At 37.3% G+C, this 17661-nt stretch overlaps 1 protein-coding gene across 3 annotated transcripts in view; it reads left to right on the top strand.

Moving 5' to 3' along the window:
* The window catches only part of pcdh15b (protocadherin-related 15b), a 310069-nt gene that overhangs the window by 146943 nt on the left and 145465 nt on the right, over window positions 1-17661 (top strand). For all 3 annotated transcript variants that reach the window (XM_089121979.1, XM_089121980.1, XM_089121981.1), the window contains 2 exons: window positions 1043-1183; window positions 4311-4423. In XM_089121979.1, coding sequence (XP_088978105.1) covers window positions 1043-1183; window positions 4311-4423 — 254 coding nt within the window. The remainder of the gene's footprint in view (window positions 1-1042; window positions 1184-4310; window positions 4424-17661) is intronic.

Raw genomic sequence — 17661 nt, 5'->3', positions numbered from 1 at the left:
ATCGTACTACTAACATAATTTAGCAGTTTAGTCTGAATTTTCCAAAGAGACTCAATCTCTTTATATGATGAACAGACTGAATTTAGGCTTTTATTCAAATAAAAACATTGATCCACGAACATAAACAGAAGCTCAACCTCACTTCCTGACGAGTGAGAACAAACCTCTTGGAACCCAAGAATGACCCTCATTGGTTCTCACATGTCAAGTCAAGTCAAGTCACATTTATTTATATAGCGCTTTTCACAATACAGATTGTATCAAAGCAGCTTCACAGTGATAACATGAAAGTAGCACAACACAGATCAACAACATTGCTAAACACTAAATAACCCCAACTGAGCAAGCTCAAAGCAAGCCAAAAGCAAGGCGACAGTGGCAAGGAACCAAACTCCATCAGATTGGATGGAGAAAAAACCTTGGGAGAACCCAGGCTCAGTCGGGGGCCAGTTCTCCTCTGGCTTACATTCATATTGTTTAAATATAAATATTAAATATAAATATTGTTTATGAATCAAACGGCGCCATAACATATCGCAGGCGTTGAGTCGTCTCATCACAGGCGTTGAGTCGTCTCATCACAGGCGTTGGGGCATCCGAAATCCCCGTGAGAGACATGTCAAGCGAGCACACTTATGCTTCCGTTTATTACAACTGATGTGTCTTTTATTGAATGGTTATATTAATAAATTCAAACTAAATTCAATCTGTTCAACATATAAAGCAATTGAGTCTTCTTAAATCATATGGATTCGTGTTATGATCTCTTTATGAACTTTTTAAACTTTTTAACTTTTTAAAGTGGTAGTTGTGTAGCTGTCAACGGAGGGACAGAAATCTCTCAATTTTGATTTCATCAAAAAGATCTTCATTTGTGTTCCGAATGTGAACGAAAGTCTTGTGGGTCAGGAACAACATGAGGGCGAATAATTAATGTGGGTGAACTATCCCTTTAATAAAAAATATTGTTGTAGTTGGAACAAACAATGGCTTTGTTTTATTTATTTATTAATGTATTTATTTATTTATTTTTATCTTTCAGGGTACAGCGGCCAGTCGAGTTCACTATAAAGTGGATTTGGAGCAGTTTCCCTACAGCACTAGTATATTTGCCGTGGAGGAGAACTCAGGCAATGTTTTCACCAGGGTCAATCTGAATGAGGAGCCCAACACTAAATTCAGTGTAAGTGCATACAGTAACAATCTTTTTTTTGTGATACAGGGCTTGTCAACTAGCAACCTGGAGGCCATAACTGGCCCATCAATCATTTATATGCGTCTCAGAGATTGATTTAGATGCAATTACTGCGCTGCCTGACGCTGTCGGAATAAAACTGACTTGTGAGTTTAGAAACACTCATCATAATGGTTCAAATTCGGACAGGATTGAAGCTTTTCTGGACATAGATTCCCCATGCCATGCATGACCCCTAGGGTTGGGTATCGTCAGAATTTATCGGTTCCGAATCCAATAAGGAAAAAAAAAAAGATATCATTCACATTTAATCTTATTGCAAAACATTTAGTTGTAGCTGAATATCATGAACAAAAATCAACAGGCTTGAACACTTACACAAGGCCTGTGAATGTCTCATTGTATTTTGTTGTTCGATTAGTGTTATTTATTATCGAGACGACAGTTGCTGTCATTTTAAGAGTTTCCCAATAGTTACAAATGCAGCACTGAAAACAGGGCATGAATGGTTTAAAATCACATTAAATCACTTTTTTTTTCTGTTTTGATGTGTGTGAGTCGCCTCGCGCTTACGGAAGAGGATTAGGGCCAACCAATAATAAAAAAAATAAAACCATCTCGCGATTAAAGTCATTATAATGCGAGATTAAAATCGTTAAATTTCGAGAAAAAAGTCGAAATACAATCTCGAGAATAAACTCATTAAATAATGAGATTAAAGTCATTATAATGTGAGATTAAACTCGTTAAATTTCGAGAAAAAAGTCGAAATACAATCTTGAGAATAAACTCATTAAATATCAAGATTAAAGTCATTATAATGCGAGATTAAACTCGTTAAATTTAGAAAATAAAGTAGTGGTTTGGGAAAAAAAAGTCGAAATGAAATCAGTGTTCACATATAGCCATAGAGGACATGGCAGAGTTGGATCACTTGGTCAAGCTATATTTTAGACTTTCTTTCAATAACAAAGAAATACTGTCGACTTTAGCTAACTACGACAGAATAATAATAAGCATACGATCTTTAAAGAGAATTTGCATGCGGCTAGGTCTTTTTAGAAGGAAAAATCAGTCTAATTTGCGCGATGTACTCGCTATAGTCAATAGTATTTCTTTGGCTATATGTGAACACTGATTTAATTTCGACTTTTTTTTCTCGAAATTTAACGAGTTTAATCTCGCATTATAATGACTTTAATTTCAATATTTAATGAGTTTATTCTAAAGATTGTATTTCGACTTTTTTCTCGAAATTTAACGAGTTTAATCTCGCATTATAATGACTTTAATCTCGTTATTTAATGAGTTTATTCTCAAGATTGTATTTCGACTTTTTTCTCGAAATTTAACGAGTTTAATCTCGAATTATAATGACTTTAATCTCATTATTTAATGAGTTATTTATTTTTGTATTATTGATTGTCCCTAATCCTCTTCCGTACACGCTTGAATGGTTTAAAATCACATTTTTTTGTTATCGAAATTTGAATTACTGTATATGAAAAGTATCTTGATTCCTGATCTCAAGTAGTCGATTCCCCACACAATGTTCCTGTTTTATCAGATGCATATTGATGAGCCACATTTTTTTGTCTTATATAGGATGATCATACAAAAAAGTGAACAGATCTTTTATATTCTTTTCCACCAGTTCACAAGTCTCGTCTTTTGCACGCTCAAGATTTTAAATGCAGACACACAGTGACAACATTGAAAGCTCAGACAAAATGGATGAACAGCTGATTATAGCTGTACAGGGCAGTTTTTTACTCATCTCCATAAATATATCTTGTAGCTTATTCAAGGGCTGGAAATCAATGTATCCATTGTTGAAACTTCCTCGTCTTCATGGAGAATGCGGCTCATGATTGCTTAGCTACGATCGCTTTTGAAAGGTGGAGAAAGTGGCGATGCAGGCGTGAACAGTCGCTTAATCAGTATTTTTGACTTCTTTTTCTGACAAACTTTGTTCATCCTCAAAAGTGGATTGAGTTATGTGAGAAAAAGGAGTGTAAAATATTAAAATGTTTTCATTACAAGGTTATTAATAGACAGTAGTGAGAAAACTAAAAATGAAGTCAATTAGAGTGAATGGGAGGGGGGCTGCAGTGATACGGTTAACCAGGTTGGGACCATGAGCCTGATAGCTCAATATATTTACATTACATTTACATTTATTCATTTAGCTGACGCTTTTATCCAAAGCGACTTACAATTGCTATATATGTCAGAGTTTGCACGCCTCTGGAGCAACTAGGGGTTAAGTGTCTTGCTCAAGGGCACAATTGTGTCTCACAGTGGATTCGAACCCGGGTCTCTCACACCAAAGGCATGTGTCTTTTCCACTGCGCCATCGCCACCCCATAACCAATATATTGGTGCATTTGTCCTGTCCACAAGACCACCACACAGACTAAGGCTTGTGCAGAGGTGCAAAGAGTACAAGCATAGAGTGATACCTTACAGTAAAAAATGACTCCAATACAGTAACATTGCAACTTGCCTACCAGTCAGTAGAATATTAGTAGACTGTCTGCCTCATACCTGCTAACACTGAATTTTGATGGTCCCTCAACAGACATTCATTCTGCTAACCCTAACTTAACAGTCTACTACAGTGTATTAATTTTCTATTAAATAAATAGAGTTAGTTGACATGCAAAGTTACTTATAGTTAGTAGATGGTCTAAAGTGGACCAATGAAATAACGTGTAACCGTTGCAAGACACCAATCCCAATACCGCTTGAGTAAAAGTCTTAGAGTATCTGATTTTAACAGTACTTACGTTTTTTACTCATACCACATTACCCCATTTTCAAATATTTTTTTAAGCATTAACAAGACACATGATCTGCAAAGAGAAAAATAGCAATCAAATTGTCTTAATTTAATGCAATTTTCTAAGTAAATTAAATTTATTTTTTATTTAAAGTTTTTTTTAATAACTTTTACTTCAACAAAAATGACAAAAAATATATATTATATTGAATTATATTATATTATATTATATTATATTATATTATATTATATTATATTATATTATATTATATTATATTATATTATTTACTCTGAAAGATTGAAATTGATTTTTCTCTTTTTTTTCCCAAAAAGTTGGCAGTTATTGCTTACGATGATGGGGAGCCGATGAAGTTCAATAAGACTCTGGTGGAGATCACTGTCCTGCAGCCATCCATAATTCCTGTGTTCACGCAGGAGGAGTACAGGTGAGCAAACACTTCATGTGAAAAAGAAAGTACACCCTCTTGAATTCTATAGTTTTACGTATCAGATTACATTAATATTAATATTAGGTAAATGCAACCTCAGATGAACAAAAACACATGACATTATTTATTTAACAAATATAAAGCTAAAATAGAGAAGCCATGTGTGACAAACTTAGTACACCCTATGATTTAATTGCTTGTACAACCACCTTTAGTAGCAATAACTATGTAATTATATTCTATATGAATTTATAAGGTCCTGCCACAACATTTCAATTGGGTCAGGATCTGAACTTTTACGTGGTTATTGCAATATTGCAATACCTTGATTCTTTATTTTTCAGCCATTCTGTTGTAGATCTGCCTTTGTACTTGGGATAATTATCCTGTTGCATAGCTCAATTTCAGCCAAGCTTTAGCTGTCAAAGAGATGGCCGCTCATTTCACTCTCTAATACTTGGAGTCCATGGTGGACTCAATGACTGCAAGGTGTCCGGGTCCTGTTGCTGCAAAACAAGCCAAAAATCATCTCCTATCCACCACTGTGCTTGATAGCTGGAATTAGGTGTTTGTGTTGAAATGCTGTTTGGTTTTCTTCTAAAGTGGTGCTGTGCATTATGGCCAAACATCTCCAATTTGGTCTCGTCTGTCCAAAGGACTTTGTTCCAGAAGTCACGTGGTTTGTTCAGATACAACCTTGCAAACCAAAGCCGTGTTGCCATGTTCTTGTTAGAGAGAAAAGGCTTTCTCCTAGGACCCCTTCCATAACAAGCCATACTTATTCATCTTTTTCTAATTGAACGGTTATGAACTTTAACATGCCAACTGAGGCCTGTAGTACGGAAGCCCTGAACTGCAAGGTGAGAAAAAGGGAAAACTTATCTCGTTATTTCGACTTAATAAGTCGTTATAACAACATAATATCTCGTTATAATGACTTAAAGAGCCCCTATCATGGATTTTTGAAAATTACTGTTCATATGGTGTGGAATATAGCTCTAAGAGAATGAAAACATCCTGCAAAGATTTATATCTGAAAGTGCACCGTATATAAAGTTATTGTCTTTCAAAAGTGAGAGTCGACTCTGAGTCTATGAATTGAATTATTTTTGAAACGAGTCATTAGCTGTTACATCGTGACGTAGATACATTTTGGCCGCGCCCAGTTACTGCGCGCGCAGACGGAAATGTAAACTTGAAGTCTACACATTCAAATACATCATCATAGCATCATGTCGAGAAGACGCTGTGTTCTACAATGCAAAGATAGTTCAGCCACTTTGTTTTCATTTACCAGGGACGAGCATGTGAAGAATTGGTGGTTAGAGTTCATATTTGCAACGATACCACAACAGTATAGCCCGATTGTGTTGTCATCATTTTAATTACGAATCGTTCAAAAACATAAATGAATTCAAATGTGGATTCACAAGCTGGTTGTTCCTGAAGGAGGGCTCAGTAACTTACTTACCCAGCGTATATGGATCAGCTCCCTCCTATGAATCACAACCTGTAAGTATTATTAATAATTGTTGCTTTTATGGGTTTTGAACGGTTTTGTAGCGTCAGGGCGCGAGGCAGTATGTGTGTGTGCGTGTATGTGTGTGTGTGTGTGTGTAAGTTACGCTCAGCGCAGCTTCTAGGTCTCCAATGTGAAATGTTTGTCGCTGTTATTGGAGTTGTCATAAAGAACAGAGCGTCTTGTAGTACTGCAGTGCTTTATCAATATGTTTATACGTTATGCTAACAAACAATAACTGATTGGGTCTGTCATCTGACCAATCACCGCCGATTAGCGTCACACAAAGGAGTGGTTTGGAAAAATGAGTCGTTGTACAAATCATTTGGGAGTCGGTAAGCAAATCAGTTAAAAATAAATGCATATTATAAGACAAATAAAGTGTTTTTTATCCTTGCATGCATGTTAAACTGTTTTTGGGAACTCCTAAAACAAAAATAGGAACATTTCAAATGCTATGATAGGGGCTCTTTAAGTCGTTATTTTGACATAATATAGGGGCACATTCTAATATGCATTAAGTTACATTTAGTGTTCTTATAATGGGTTTCTATGTGAGGAAAATGCTTAACGTCAAATGAAATGCTTTGCGCTCATATTCTGTACACATTCTGTTCATATTTGTACTGCAGAGTTTGAGGTGTAGATCTTGGATTTTTTTGTGATCTTTTCTGATCTTGTGGTGAATTTGCTGGGATGTCCACTCCTGGGAAGATTGGCAACTGTCTTGAATGTTTTTCATTTCTGAATAACCTCCCTCACTGCAGAATGATAGATTTCATTTTTTTTTTTTTTTTTTTTTTTTTTGGAAATGGCCTTGTAAGCCTTCCCAGATTGCAATAATTTATTCTCTAAGATAATTGCACACCTGAATGTTCTAGGCCAGCAAACTGCCCAAACCTCTGCTTTTATGCAGTTGGTCAAGCTTGCTGATGATCAATTAATCAAAGGCGTTTGATTAGCAGTGTCTAACTCCTACTTACCCTCTTAATTCCTTGTTTCCAATAGTTTTTCACCCATGGCTTCTCCATTTTAGCTTAAACATTGTTCAAGAAATAATGTCACTGTGTTGTCATATTTTGTTGTTCATCAGAGGTTGTGCACCTAATTTTAAGACCTGCTAAAGACCAGATTTTGTTTGAAATTATGCCCTGATATGTAAAACCATAATTGAAAAGGTAGTGCTTAATTTTCCCCATAAATGTATGCATTGTTCTGAACTGTATGCTTCCAAAACATATTCAGTACTTCAACATCTTCTAGTACTGTCAAATAGAAAATTTGACATTTTCAATCAGAAGTACTAAATATAGCAGTTTTTTTTTTTTTTTTGGATAAGGATTCTATGCGTTGTTTAAATATATTAATTTGCTGTTTGCTGAAGGCCATGTGTGTTTGAAAGATGATTTCACAAATATATGTTTAGATTGCATCTTTTGATATAGCCTAGATATGTGTGTTTTAGATTAAATATGATTATTTTTATAGGCACTGCATTTCCTTTGACTTGACTTCAAACAAATGTAATGTTATGGCCTCAAGCAAAAAACCAGAGGTGGAGCTATAGTACAAATTTGATCCTGTTTTGATTATGAAGATGCAATCATTCACAATAAAACCCAAAACATGTATTTTAAAAAGTAAATATGGTCTTTAGAATAAAACCACTATAAAAATAACCAGCTTTAGGTAGGTTTTAGGTTTTATTCAGTATACAATTGTCAGCGTAGATTTAATCTTAGACTGATTATGTATAATAGCTGCAAGGTAAAGTGTGCTGCAAAGGTTCAATGTAATGTGCTATACACACTGTTGTTTCCTCAAAGGACATTTGCACTCTATTTAAATGCATTATGGCTGCTTTATTAAATTACTTATTTAATATGTTCGACACAAGGGGTAATCAGTTCAATTCACATGGTTCTGAGGCAAATAAGACCTACATTGATTTAAAACTAAAAACATCGGAGCTTATTTTGCTTAAGTTATCACACAGCCTAAGTCATCACTGTCTGTGCAGATAGATATGGGATCAACAATGATTTTCTTAACAGCTTTATAGTGAAGTGGTAGTTGTACTCAGGCTTTGATGACCAATGGGGTTAAAACAGCCTTGATAACATTTCTATTTGTTGATTAATCATGGCTACAGAGACAGAAACACAGAGATGAAAAGACTTGGCCGAAGGTCTGAATTAAAGTGTCCTACAGAGCTGGAGAAAGGTCATAGTTGATAGTAGCTCTGCTGCACAGTGAGAATAACAATAGCTTTTCAGACGCAGCCCTCTGCCAGCTCTTGATTGCTGCCAGTAGACACATTAGCCAGGTGTCTGTTGCCCCGATGTGGTGAGCACAGGGCTGGATAGAGTTTGTTTGATCTCCCCGGCTTTGCTGGCTATGGAAACTGCTCTGTGGGATCATCTAGATGTGGACTAGACATAACCCTGCCTCCATAATTACCTACTCACAATACAGTATTCAAGTAATTTACACTCAATTGTGTGAGGAATAGCTTTCTAAGACAAGCACGACTATTTTTATTGCTAATACAATACAAATGCTATCTCATATCATGGTACTTGTTATGGAGATGCATTATGTTTATTGTCTCTAAGATTAGTTTTGGAGCTACTTCTTTGTTTTTACTTTAAAATAGGGAAAAATGCAATAGTCATTTCTGCTGAAAACTATATAAGTGGTTTATGTGTCTCAACTGGCCACCAACCTGTTTTGCAACACTAGTCTAGTTTGATGGTTTTACATTAACATCTATGCATTTGCATTTTCAACCTAGGCTCATGGAAACATGCCTACCTACATAACAAACTCCATATATTTGTATTTTCTAATGTATTGAGCCTGCTTGGTAGCTCACCTGGTACAGCTTTGCATTTGTAATGTAGAGCGCATAGGTATGAGTCCTGTGAAATGATAAAAGAGATCAAAGACTTGTAAAAGCAGCTGAAATGGCATGGTTGCAAATTTGTTTTTATCAAACACTCTAAAAAATGACCCAATTTGGGTCAAATATGGACAAACCCAGCCATTGGGTTAAATTTTTAAATTACATAATAACCTAATGTTTGAGTTTGTCCATATGTGCCCCAAAACTGGGTTAAAACAACCCAGCATTTTTTAGAGTGAACATTTTGACCTTTTAGCACATTAACCTTTTGGCACCACACACCGCCACTTACTCAAACTACCACAATACAAACAAGTCGTCAACCAACATAATTAAAATGTTGCTAGATTCTCATTAATCTGTTTTGAATAACACCCAACATACTTTTTAGCGCCACTCACTGGACATTTAACTCTAAAAGTGCCAGCAGCCATACCCGGTAGCCCAAGACTGGTTGCCCACTGAAGCTAAGCAGGGCTGAGCCTGGTCAGTACCTGGATGGGAGACCTCCTGAGAAAACCAGGTTGCTGATGGAATAGGTGTTAGTGTGGCCAGTAGGGAGCGCTCACCCTGTGGTCTGTGTGGGTCCTAACACTACAGTGTAGTGATGGGGAGGGAGACTATACTGTCAAAGAGCACCGTCATTCGGTCGAGACATTAAACAGAGTACCTGACTCTCTGTGGTCATTAAAAATCCCAGGATATCATTCGGAAAAAGAGTAGGGGTGTAATCCTGGCATCCTGGCCAAATTTGCCCACTGGCGTCTGTCCATCATGGCCTCCTAATCATCCCCATATACTGATTGGCTTCATCACTCTGTCCCCTCTCCACTAATAAGCTAGTGTGTGGTGGGCGTTCTGGCACAATATGGCTGGTTTTGCATCATCCTGGTGGATGCTGCACATTGGTGGTGGTTGAGGAGATTTCCCCCTTCAATATGTAAAGCGCTTTGAATGCCCAGAAAAGTACTATATAAAAGACGAATCAATATTATTATTATCATTGTTTTTATTATTAAGAAGCAACAAAATATGCTTTTCCATTTATCCATTCATTTGCATTGCTTTCAAGCACAGGTATGCATTGGTTTTAATCAATTGTATGTCCTGTGAATTGAACCCACAACCTTGGCATTGTTAGTGCCATGCTCTTCCGTTTGAGCTACAAAGCAACAGTTTAAGAGGGGTTTGGGTCATGCAGAGAGAGTGTCTGGCCAACAATCTGCTCATTGTCAGTGACAAAAGAAAACAGTTTAGCCTGGAAAAATCATTTTAAATCAGCTATGACCAACAAAGCGATCAATACGACCAATAGCTGGTCATTTCTGCAGGGGTATTGGGGTCTTTTGACCTGTGCTAGTATGCAACCACACAAAGCACCTCAGCAACCATATAGCAGCACTCTAAGAACAGCTTTAAAACACTTTGCCAGATGCAGAACGACACTCTGGAAACTATCCCTGTTTAATTTTTCTCAGGCAAACACCACAATTTGTTTAGAAAATGCTAAATAAACATCTTAAAATTGTTTTTCTGCATTTTCTTTTTGCAATGAATTCAGAGGCATGACACTCAACAAAAATTAAGCATTTTTTGATAATGGCTAAATAAAAGTGAAATGCTAAAAGGCTAAGTGAAAAAAAAAAACAAAAAAAAAACATTGCATTTTTTTAGCAGCCATAGAGTTTTTGTGATGTTTGCCAACTAAAATGTGCAGCCTGTGCATTTTCGCACGGCATATTTCATAAAAATCTTTAATGAATCTCTATGACTGCTAAATCCCCCACAGAGCATCCTGCCACTTCTGTTTTTCATTTTGATGGTCACACCCATACATCAGTCTCATTTTTATGCTTTCCTTTTTGTGAATCTTTTTATCAATTCATTTTTTCTTCAGTCATACAGTTGGAGAAAAGCTCAGAACAAACTATATCTGCATTGACATGCTAAGCTTATGCCAAAACAAACATTGAATTCCAAAATATCTAAAGCCTGGGCTGGAACACACCAAGCCGACAGTTTTTTGTTCATTGGCCGACTAAGTCTTCTCAGTGTGTTCCGCACGGTTCCGCACCGTTGGCTGAAATTGGTCCTCGGCTTTGTTTCGGCCGATTCGACATGTTGAATCGGTGTGGGGCCTTCGGTGAAAGAGCGAACTCTGATTGGCTGTTCAGCTTAGTGAATAACTAGGGTGTTATCCATCAGCCGGAAGTTGAAGCCGCCATTCGGGAGCTGCCATTGTAGCAGAACTCCATTGACTCCTGCGCAGTACGCCTGGCTATCAGCTTTTAACGGGCTTCAATTTTCTCAGTTGAAATCAATGGGGTCGCTGTGTCCATTTCTTTTACTGTGTATGGAGAACAATAGCAGAACAGCAAGCAAATAAGTCAAAATGGTACGGATAGAAGGCTGTCCATATGTTACGTCATCTTACCTGAGTGTTCCTTGGCGAATATTTCAATATTAACATGAGCGGAGTGGATTAAAGAAATTGTTTAGCATGATTGATATTCAGAACGGTAAGCATGCACTGATTTGTTTACGGTGTGTATCTGCAGCCTCCAGCGTCGGTTTCCCTTTTTGAATGACGAATATAGATGAATGTATCTGCAGAAATAGACAGTCTCATTTACACGCAGGTGCAGAACGCACATTCTAGCTAACGGTCAGCTGAAGTTCTCTCGTGTGTTCAAATCGTGTGCTCTCGTGTGTCCGACACGAGGCGACAACACAGTCGGCTTTCATCAGCGCTAGTGTGTCGGCTTGGTGTTCCAGGTTTTAGCTATTTTACTTGTTTATTTACTTGTATAATAAACATTTGTGTTCATGTTTCATTAGTGCTTGTTAAATTGATGTGTAAGTGAAGAAGACATTATGATGCAACAACATTTTTCAAATGTTAAGCTGCAATAGTTTTTAATTAAAATTGATAATAAGAAATGTTATCATGTTAGAAGGCTTTGACTTCAAAGAAAAAAATAAATAGAGAACAGCTGGGGTTTATATATATATATATATATATATATATATATATATATATATATATATATATACCAGAACACACCAGAACTAATCAAAATGAACCTGAAACTGATAGTAGGCTACAGTCAGCAATACTGGAGCTTCTATGTAAACAGGTCACGTGCTGCGTTCATCCAATCAATGACACTGACACAGCAAATATGCTAATAATAATGTTAACCCAGGGTTTAGGAGTGTATGTGATACACTTATTCATTATCTTATGAATAAGATAACCCCGGATTCCGTTAACCCAGGGTTAAGAATTTCAGGTGTGAAAAGACCGTAAGTGATATTGGAGGACCAACAAAACAATTGTACAGATGTACCACGAATATGAACACAACATGTTAAACGTTAACTGTTTTCCCACAGAAAAGCATTGTAAAGAAATTGCTTATCATGCAATTAAGTGCATTTGCATTCATATAATTGGCTCATCTGCTCGCCATCATCATCCATAAGATCTATACTAAATTTGAATATTGTCTTAGTACATTAAGCCATGCCAATCGGTTTTGTGTCCCTGTCTTCAATGATAGAAATACTTATCTTCATTTTACTTTTTAGAGGTGATCTAAACATTCATTGCTTGAAACAGATGGAAAATTGACAGTCATTTCCTGCAGTTCTATGGATGTTTTGCCCTCTAGGTCTCCGCACCAGTAATGTGGCTGAAAACTGTTGAAGGGGTAGTTCGCCCAAAAAAATAAAGAAAAATGTGTGAATAAGAGCTTAAATTAAATCTGTTCATCATATAATGTGATCATGTCGCTTCGAACGACTAAACCGCTTGATTCATATGGATTTATATTACTCTTTATGAACGTTTTTAATCATCAGAGTTTTGGGTGAATAGAATTTCAATGGACGGCCAAGAAAGATTGCAATAAAAACATTGTCATTAGTGTTTCGAAGATAAAAGAAAGAACGTCAGAGTGATTAAATGGTGACAGAATGGAACTTTCTGAACAGCTTCATTTGACAGTGAACAAGCAGCACTTGAGCCACCACTGAACAGAAGTGTGATTAGTTTCTGTGGGTAAAGTCATGCGGACAGTAGAGTTCCACTCTTGACAGAAACACATGGCTTTGATTCTCTTCTTCAAGTACCTTTTTTCGTAAGATTTACCCAAAAGCGTTTGCCTCGCAGGTGGAGAGCACGTCATCACGGCAAATTTTGAGAGTAGTTTAGTTTGGAGTGCCTGCTGACGATTGCATCCCTTGATCTGAAGTGCTGTAATGCTGTCAGGTCATTGTACAGCGTGTCGCTCAAACGTTGCATTGCCAAATGTAATCTGCTATGAATTGCTGTGATGGAACTCCAGTTAGCCACATGTGGAGCTCTTTTCTGATACCCTGTGGTCTCCGCCTCCAGTCATGCGGTGGTAATGTAACCAGTTGGCCTGCGCGGGAGTCCCCATCTCCGCTGCACCTGCAGGATTAGTATGCAGACACTGGTGGTCCCTTTGTGCCGTCCCACCAGCTCAGGGTCAGACAAACAACCACACCATTAGCACAGCGCTCCTTATTAACATGTAAAGCCCCGCCACTGCTGTCGTTTTTTTTTTTTCAGACCGCCACACTGGCACACTGGCATTGGACTTGATAATGAATGTAACTGAGATGTTTTTTTAGATTCTGTGGTTGTGTGATGATGTGTTTCATCATGGATTTGTTAGCATACACATCTACAAACAGGTAATTTGGGACTGTGCAAAATTGCATTTCATTTGGTAAGATAATATGGTTGTTCTTTTGTTGGATTATAATCAACAAAAGAGTTTGGGAGTTTTGAGTTGCTTTAGTGGATACAATATTTACATTGGTGAATCCTGGCTGATTATCCTGGCTCATCGCACTGAATAAGTTATTTCACATATAAAGATAAAATGATCTTGTTTAAAAGTTAATCTTTGATTCCTAATACTGCGGTTTGTTTGGATGATGTGTTGTTTTCTTTTCAAATCTATTAAAGGCACAATATGTTGGTCCATATTTTGTAATAAAATATCCGAAAATCACTTGCACAGTGTGATATATTTCCTGCTGTTGTGTACTTACTAGGGGTGTAACGGTACACAAAAATCACGGTTCGGTACGTACCTCGGTTTTAAAGTCACGGTTCGGTACGTTTTCGATACAGCAAAAAGAAAGAAATGCCAGAGAAATTTCCTATTTGTTTAAAGAAAAAATATTTTTAAATAAGTGTGAGTTTTCCTAGATCTTGAAACTTTCAGGTTTATAAATGGGGGTCATCTTTGAAGGATGAACAAATAATGTTGTGGTCATCACATTAAAAAATAACATTTAAATGTATATTTATTTATATAATATTTGAATTTTGAAGTGCTGGAAAAAGATGTGTGAAGTACTTGAAAGCATTTCACCATTCCAGCCAAACTGGTTCCAGTTAGTGTTTCTATATTAAATCCATGGTGAATGTTGTGGTCTGTGGACGTAAAGTACTAGTTCATTCACGGCATAATGTTTCTCCTGATTTCCACGTCAGCGCTGTTTGATCTAATAGAGATCTACGGTTAATAACAGAGAAATGTGAATGCCTCTCACTAGATCTCGCAGCGACGTTATTACCTCAGTGGTGAATTCAAATGTTTTCTTTACCGCATCTCTTAGCGCGGTGTGGTAACATTGTTGCTTGATCGAGATCGGCTCGCGCTGCACAGATGTTGCTGGTCCGAACTGATAAATGATCCGTGAAGCACATAACGAGTAGCGCAGTTTTGTTCTGCTTTCATTGCCCTTGCCGTTTGGATGTTGCGCAACGTTGTGTTGGCCGCGCCAGCACGAATTTTGCCGGCAGGAAAAATGGTCCAAGCAATCGTTCGGTTTGTATGCGTACCGAACCGGAAGCCTCGAACCGAAACGGTTCAATACGAATACATGTACCGTTACACCCCTAGTACTTACAACATCCCAAAAGTCTCCAAAGACTTTTTATTTATTTATTTATGTTTATTTCATAGAAATTCAAATGTTAAATAAGTGGCCGTGCCGGAAATAAAAAAAAGTCGCCTGTCAATGACGCAATATCCACACTTTCCTCGGTTTCTAGCCATGACGTAACTATGGCGACAGACGTGGACAACTTCGTAGTGCGTAACGTTTAGCTGCACGCTGTTGTTGTTTCGTTCAAACATTATGGACCATGGCAAGCAGACTTTGAGATATAGGAGAACTAAAATGTGGATCAATATCGGAATGGCATTTTCGAGCTAACTTGGAGCAACACCGCTGTTGCATATACTTTATTAGACAGGTGAGCAAATGTACATAAAACAAAATGATGTGTTTCCTTGCAACACATGCAACTGTCGATAGTATCACTTATAAACAATGTGAGGCTTATAAGATGTGACAAATCAATCATTATGCGTGTTGATTCACCTCAAAAACTATCAAGTGACCGTTATGCTAATGAAAATTCAGTTATATTGCTCTTTGTACTTTGGTAATGCTTTTTATCACTTGTGTTTTGACCGAGATTATGGCAGTGCAATTAAATCCAATCGGATATGTGTTGTTAAACAATATTTAGCAGTCCCTCCAGGATTTCGCGGGCCTTTTTTGTGATTGTTGCGGCCTAAAATGCCTGATGTTGCGGCCGCTTTTTTAAAAAGTTGCGATAAAAGTTGCGATGTTCTTCTGCATGTTTTTATAGGTTAAAACGGCAAAGATAGATAGATTTTTACTTAAAATGCCCATATTATGCTTTTTGGCTTTTCCCCTTTCCTTTATTGTGTTGTTATATTTTTGTGTGCATGTTATAGGTTTACTAAGAGAGAAAAGTCCAAAGTCCACCCCAAAGGGACTTATTATGTCCCACAGAAAACACTGTTTATCATCTGCATCTGCTTTATTGTAGTCCAGAATTGACTTAAGAGACAAAGTCACACACTTTGTAACACACGAACAAACTAACTAACCATTAGTAACCATAAAAGGCAAAACAAACGATTTGAAGACACAGCAAAACCTAACAAACTAAGCTTCGTTTTTTTTTTTAAACAAGATCTGCACCTGCAAAAAAGTCAATGTGCAGAACCTCACAAACATTAAGCAGCATTTATGTTGAAAGATGCCAATACTAATAAAGTGCAAAATACAGTTTTAGGAATAGCCACTAAAGTTAAATGGTGGAAAAACCAAATGTTTGATAATGTATTTTAATATAGCTAATATAATATAATATAGCCGCATATCCAATAAAGCTTAATTTTTTTTTTGTCAGACAATAGAACGAGTCGGCTAGCTATTTTTTATGTGTAAAATTTTCTGAATTGAGAGAGTTCGGGAACTGGGTGAACTAATGCACTGTGATAGTGAGTAGCCTATTACAAGTGATAAACACAAGAAAAGAAAGGAAAATAAAATGGTCAAACTCAATTCTTTAAATATAAAACAAAAGAGAAGCAGATAAGTGATAAGTCCGTGGAAACAACACTGCTCATCCTCTACTGCAGCCGTTCACTGAACAGGGACGCAGAGAGAGGTGTGACGGCAGGGAGAAAGCAAACCTCGCGCTCGCAGGATTGTGCTGGCAACATTTAGTTACTGAGGTTTGTCCAAAAAGCCGCTAGATTTGTCTCTAGTCGCTTTTTATATCACTAAATATAGCGACAAAGACTAAGTTGGCAACATTGGCCTTTTCTGTTATTTTTGTAGGTAGCTTAAATGTGAGACGTTGGCAGTCCACATCTGCTGCGTCTTCTGAACAAAACAAGTGAGTTTGCTGACGTATTACGACGCTTTGCAGGAGACCGCGGCGCGATGATTCGTCAAAGTTGCAGAAAAGTTGCGGTGATTTTTCAAAATTGCAAGGCGCACTGAATTCACGTGGATTTGTTGAAGTTGCGTTAATAGTTGCGATCGCGACATCGCGAAATCCTGGAGGGACTGATTTAGCCATTACTTGCTAATGTTCGTTCAAATTTACTTTGAGTACGATTGGTTTGAACACGAAAAAAACAACACAGCATTAACCATAAACACGTAAAACTGCGCAGCATTAACTCAACAAATAATTCAACAAATATCTTAATTCATTACAATTAAATCATTGTGGTGACATAAAAATTGTGCAATCAGATGTGCAGAGAATGATTCATTAATTCCACAACATCTTGGATAGTGAAAATGATACTCCCATCACTCAACGCTCAACAATTTGTTATTGTTGGTAAGTGCGCCCTCTTGTGGTGAAAAATTCCTACACTCTAAAAAATGCTGGGTTGTTTTAACCCAACTTTGGGTCAAATATGGACTAACCCAGCCGTTGGGTTAAATTTTTACATTACATTTTTAACCCAACATTTCGGGTTTGTCCATATTTGACCCAAAATTGGGTTAAAACAACCCAGCATTTTTTAGAGTGTACATATTGTAATTTTAAAGGCAGGTTAGGCAGTTTGTTTCTAAAACACTTATTCCCAAATTTGTTTAAACTGTCTTTATATACCAATACATATCTAAAATGTAAGTACTTTGAAAAATCGAGTGTCTGTAATCCTCTCAGAGCTGCAATAAACACAGATACTCTTTCCATTTGGAACACATTGCAATGATTGGCTGGGCGACTGTCACTCTTCTTTGCTACCATGGCTACAGTACCACCCCTGCTGCTACAGGAGCTGCCCACATGTGCGCACCCTGTTGACTCGCTCATTTCGAAAGAGGAGAGGCACGCACCGGCCGGAAGCTAGGAAGTCTTGCAATTATGGCAGAGAAAGAGCAGTACCACCTGTACATACAGTCAGCACAGGCAAACAA

This window comes from Pimephales promelas, chromosome 17 (assembly GCF_988280905.1).
Source record: "Pimephales promelas chromosome 17, fPimPro1.hap1.1, whole genome shotgun sequence".
Lineage (NCBI taxonomy): Eukaryota > Metazoa > Chordata > Actinopteri > Cypriniformes > Leuciscidae > Pimephales > Pimephales promelas.
This window is presented reverse-complemented; position numbering and strand designations above follow the sequence as displayed.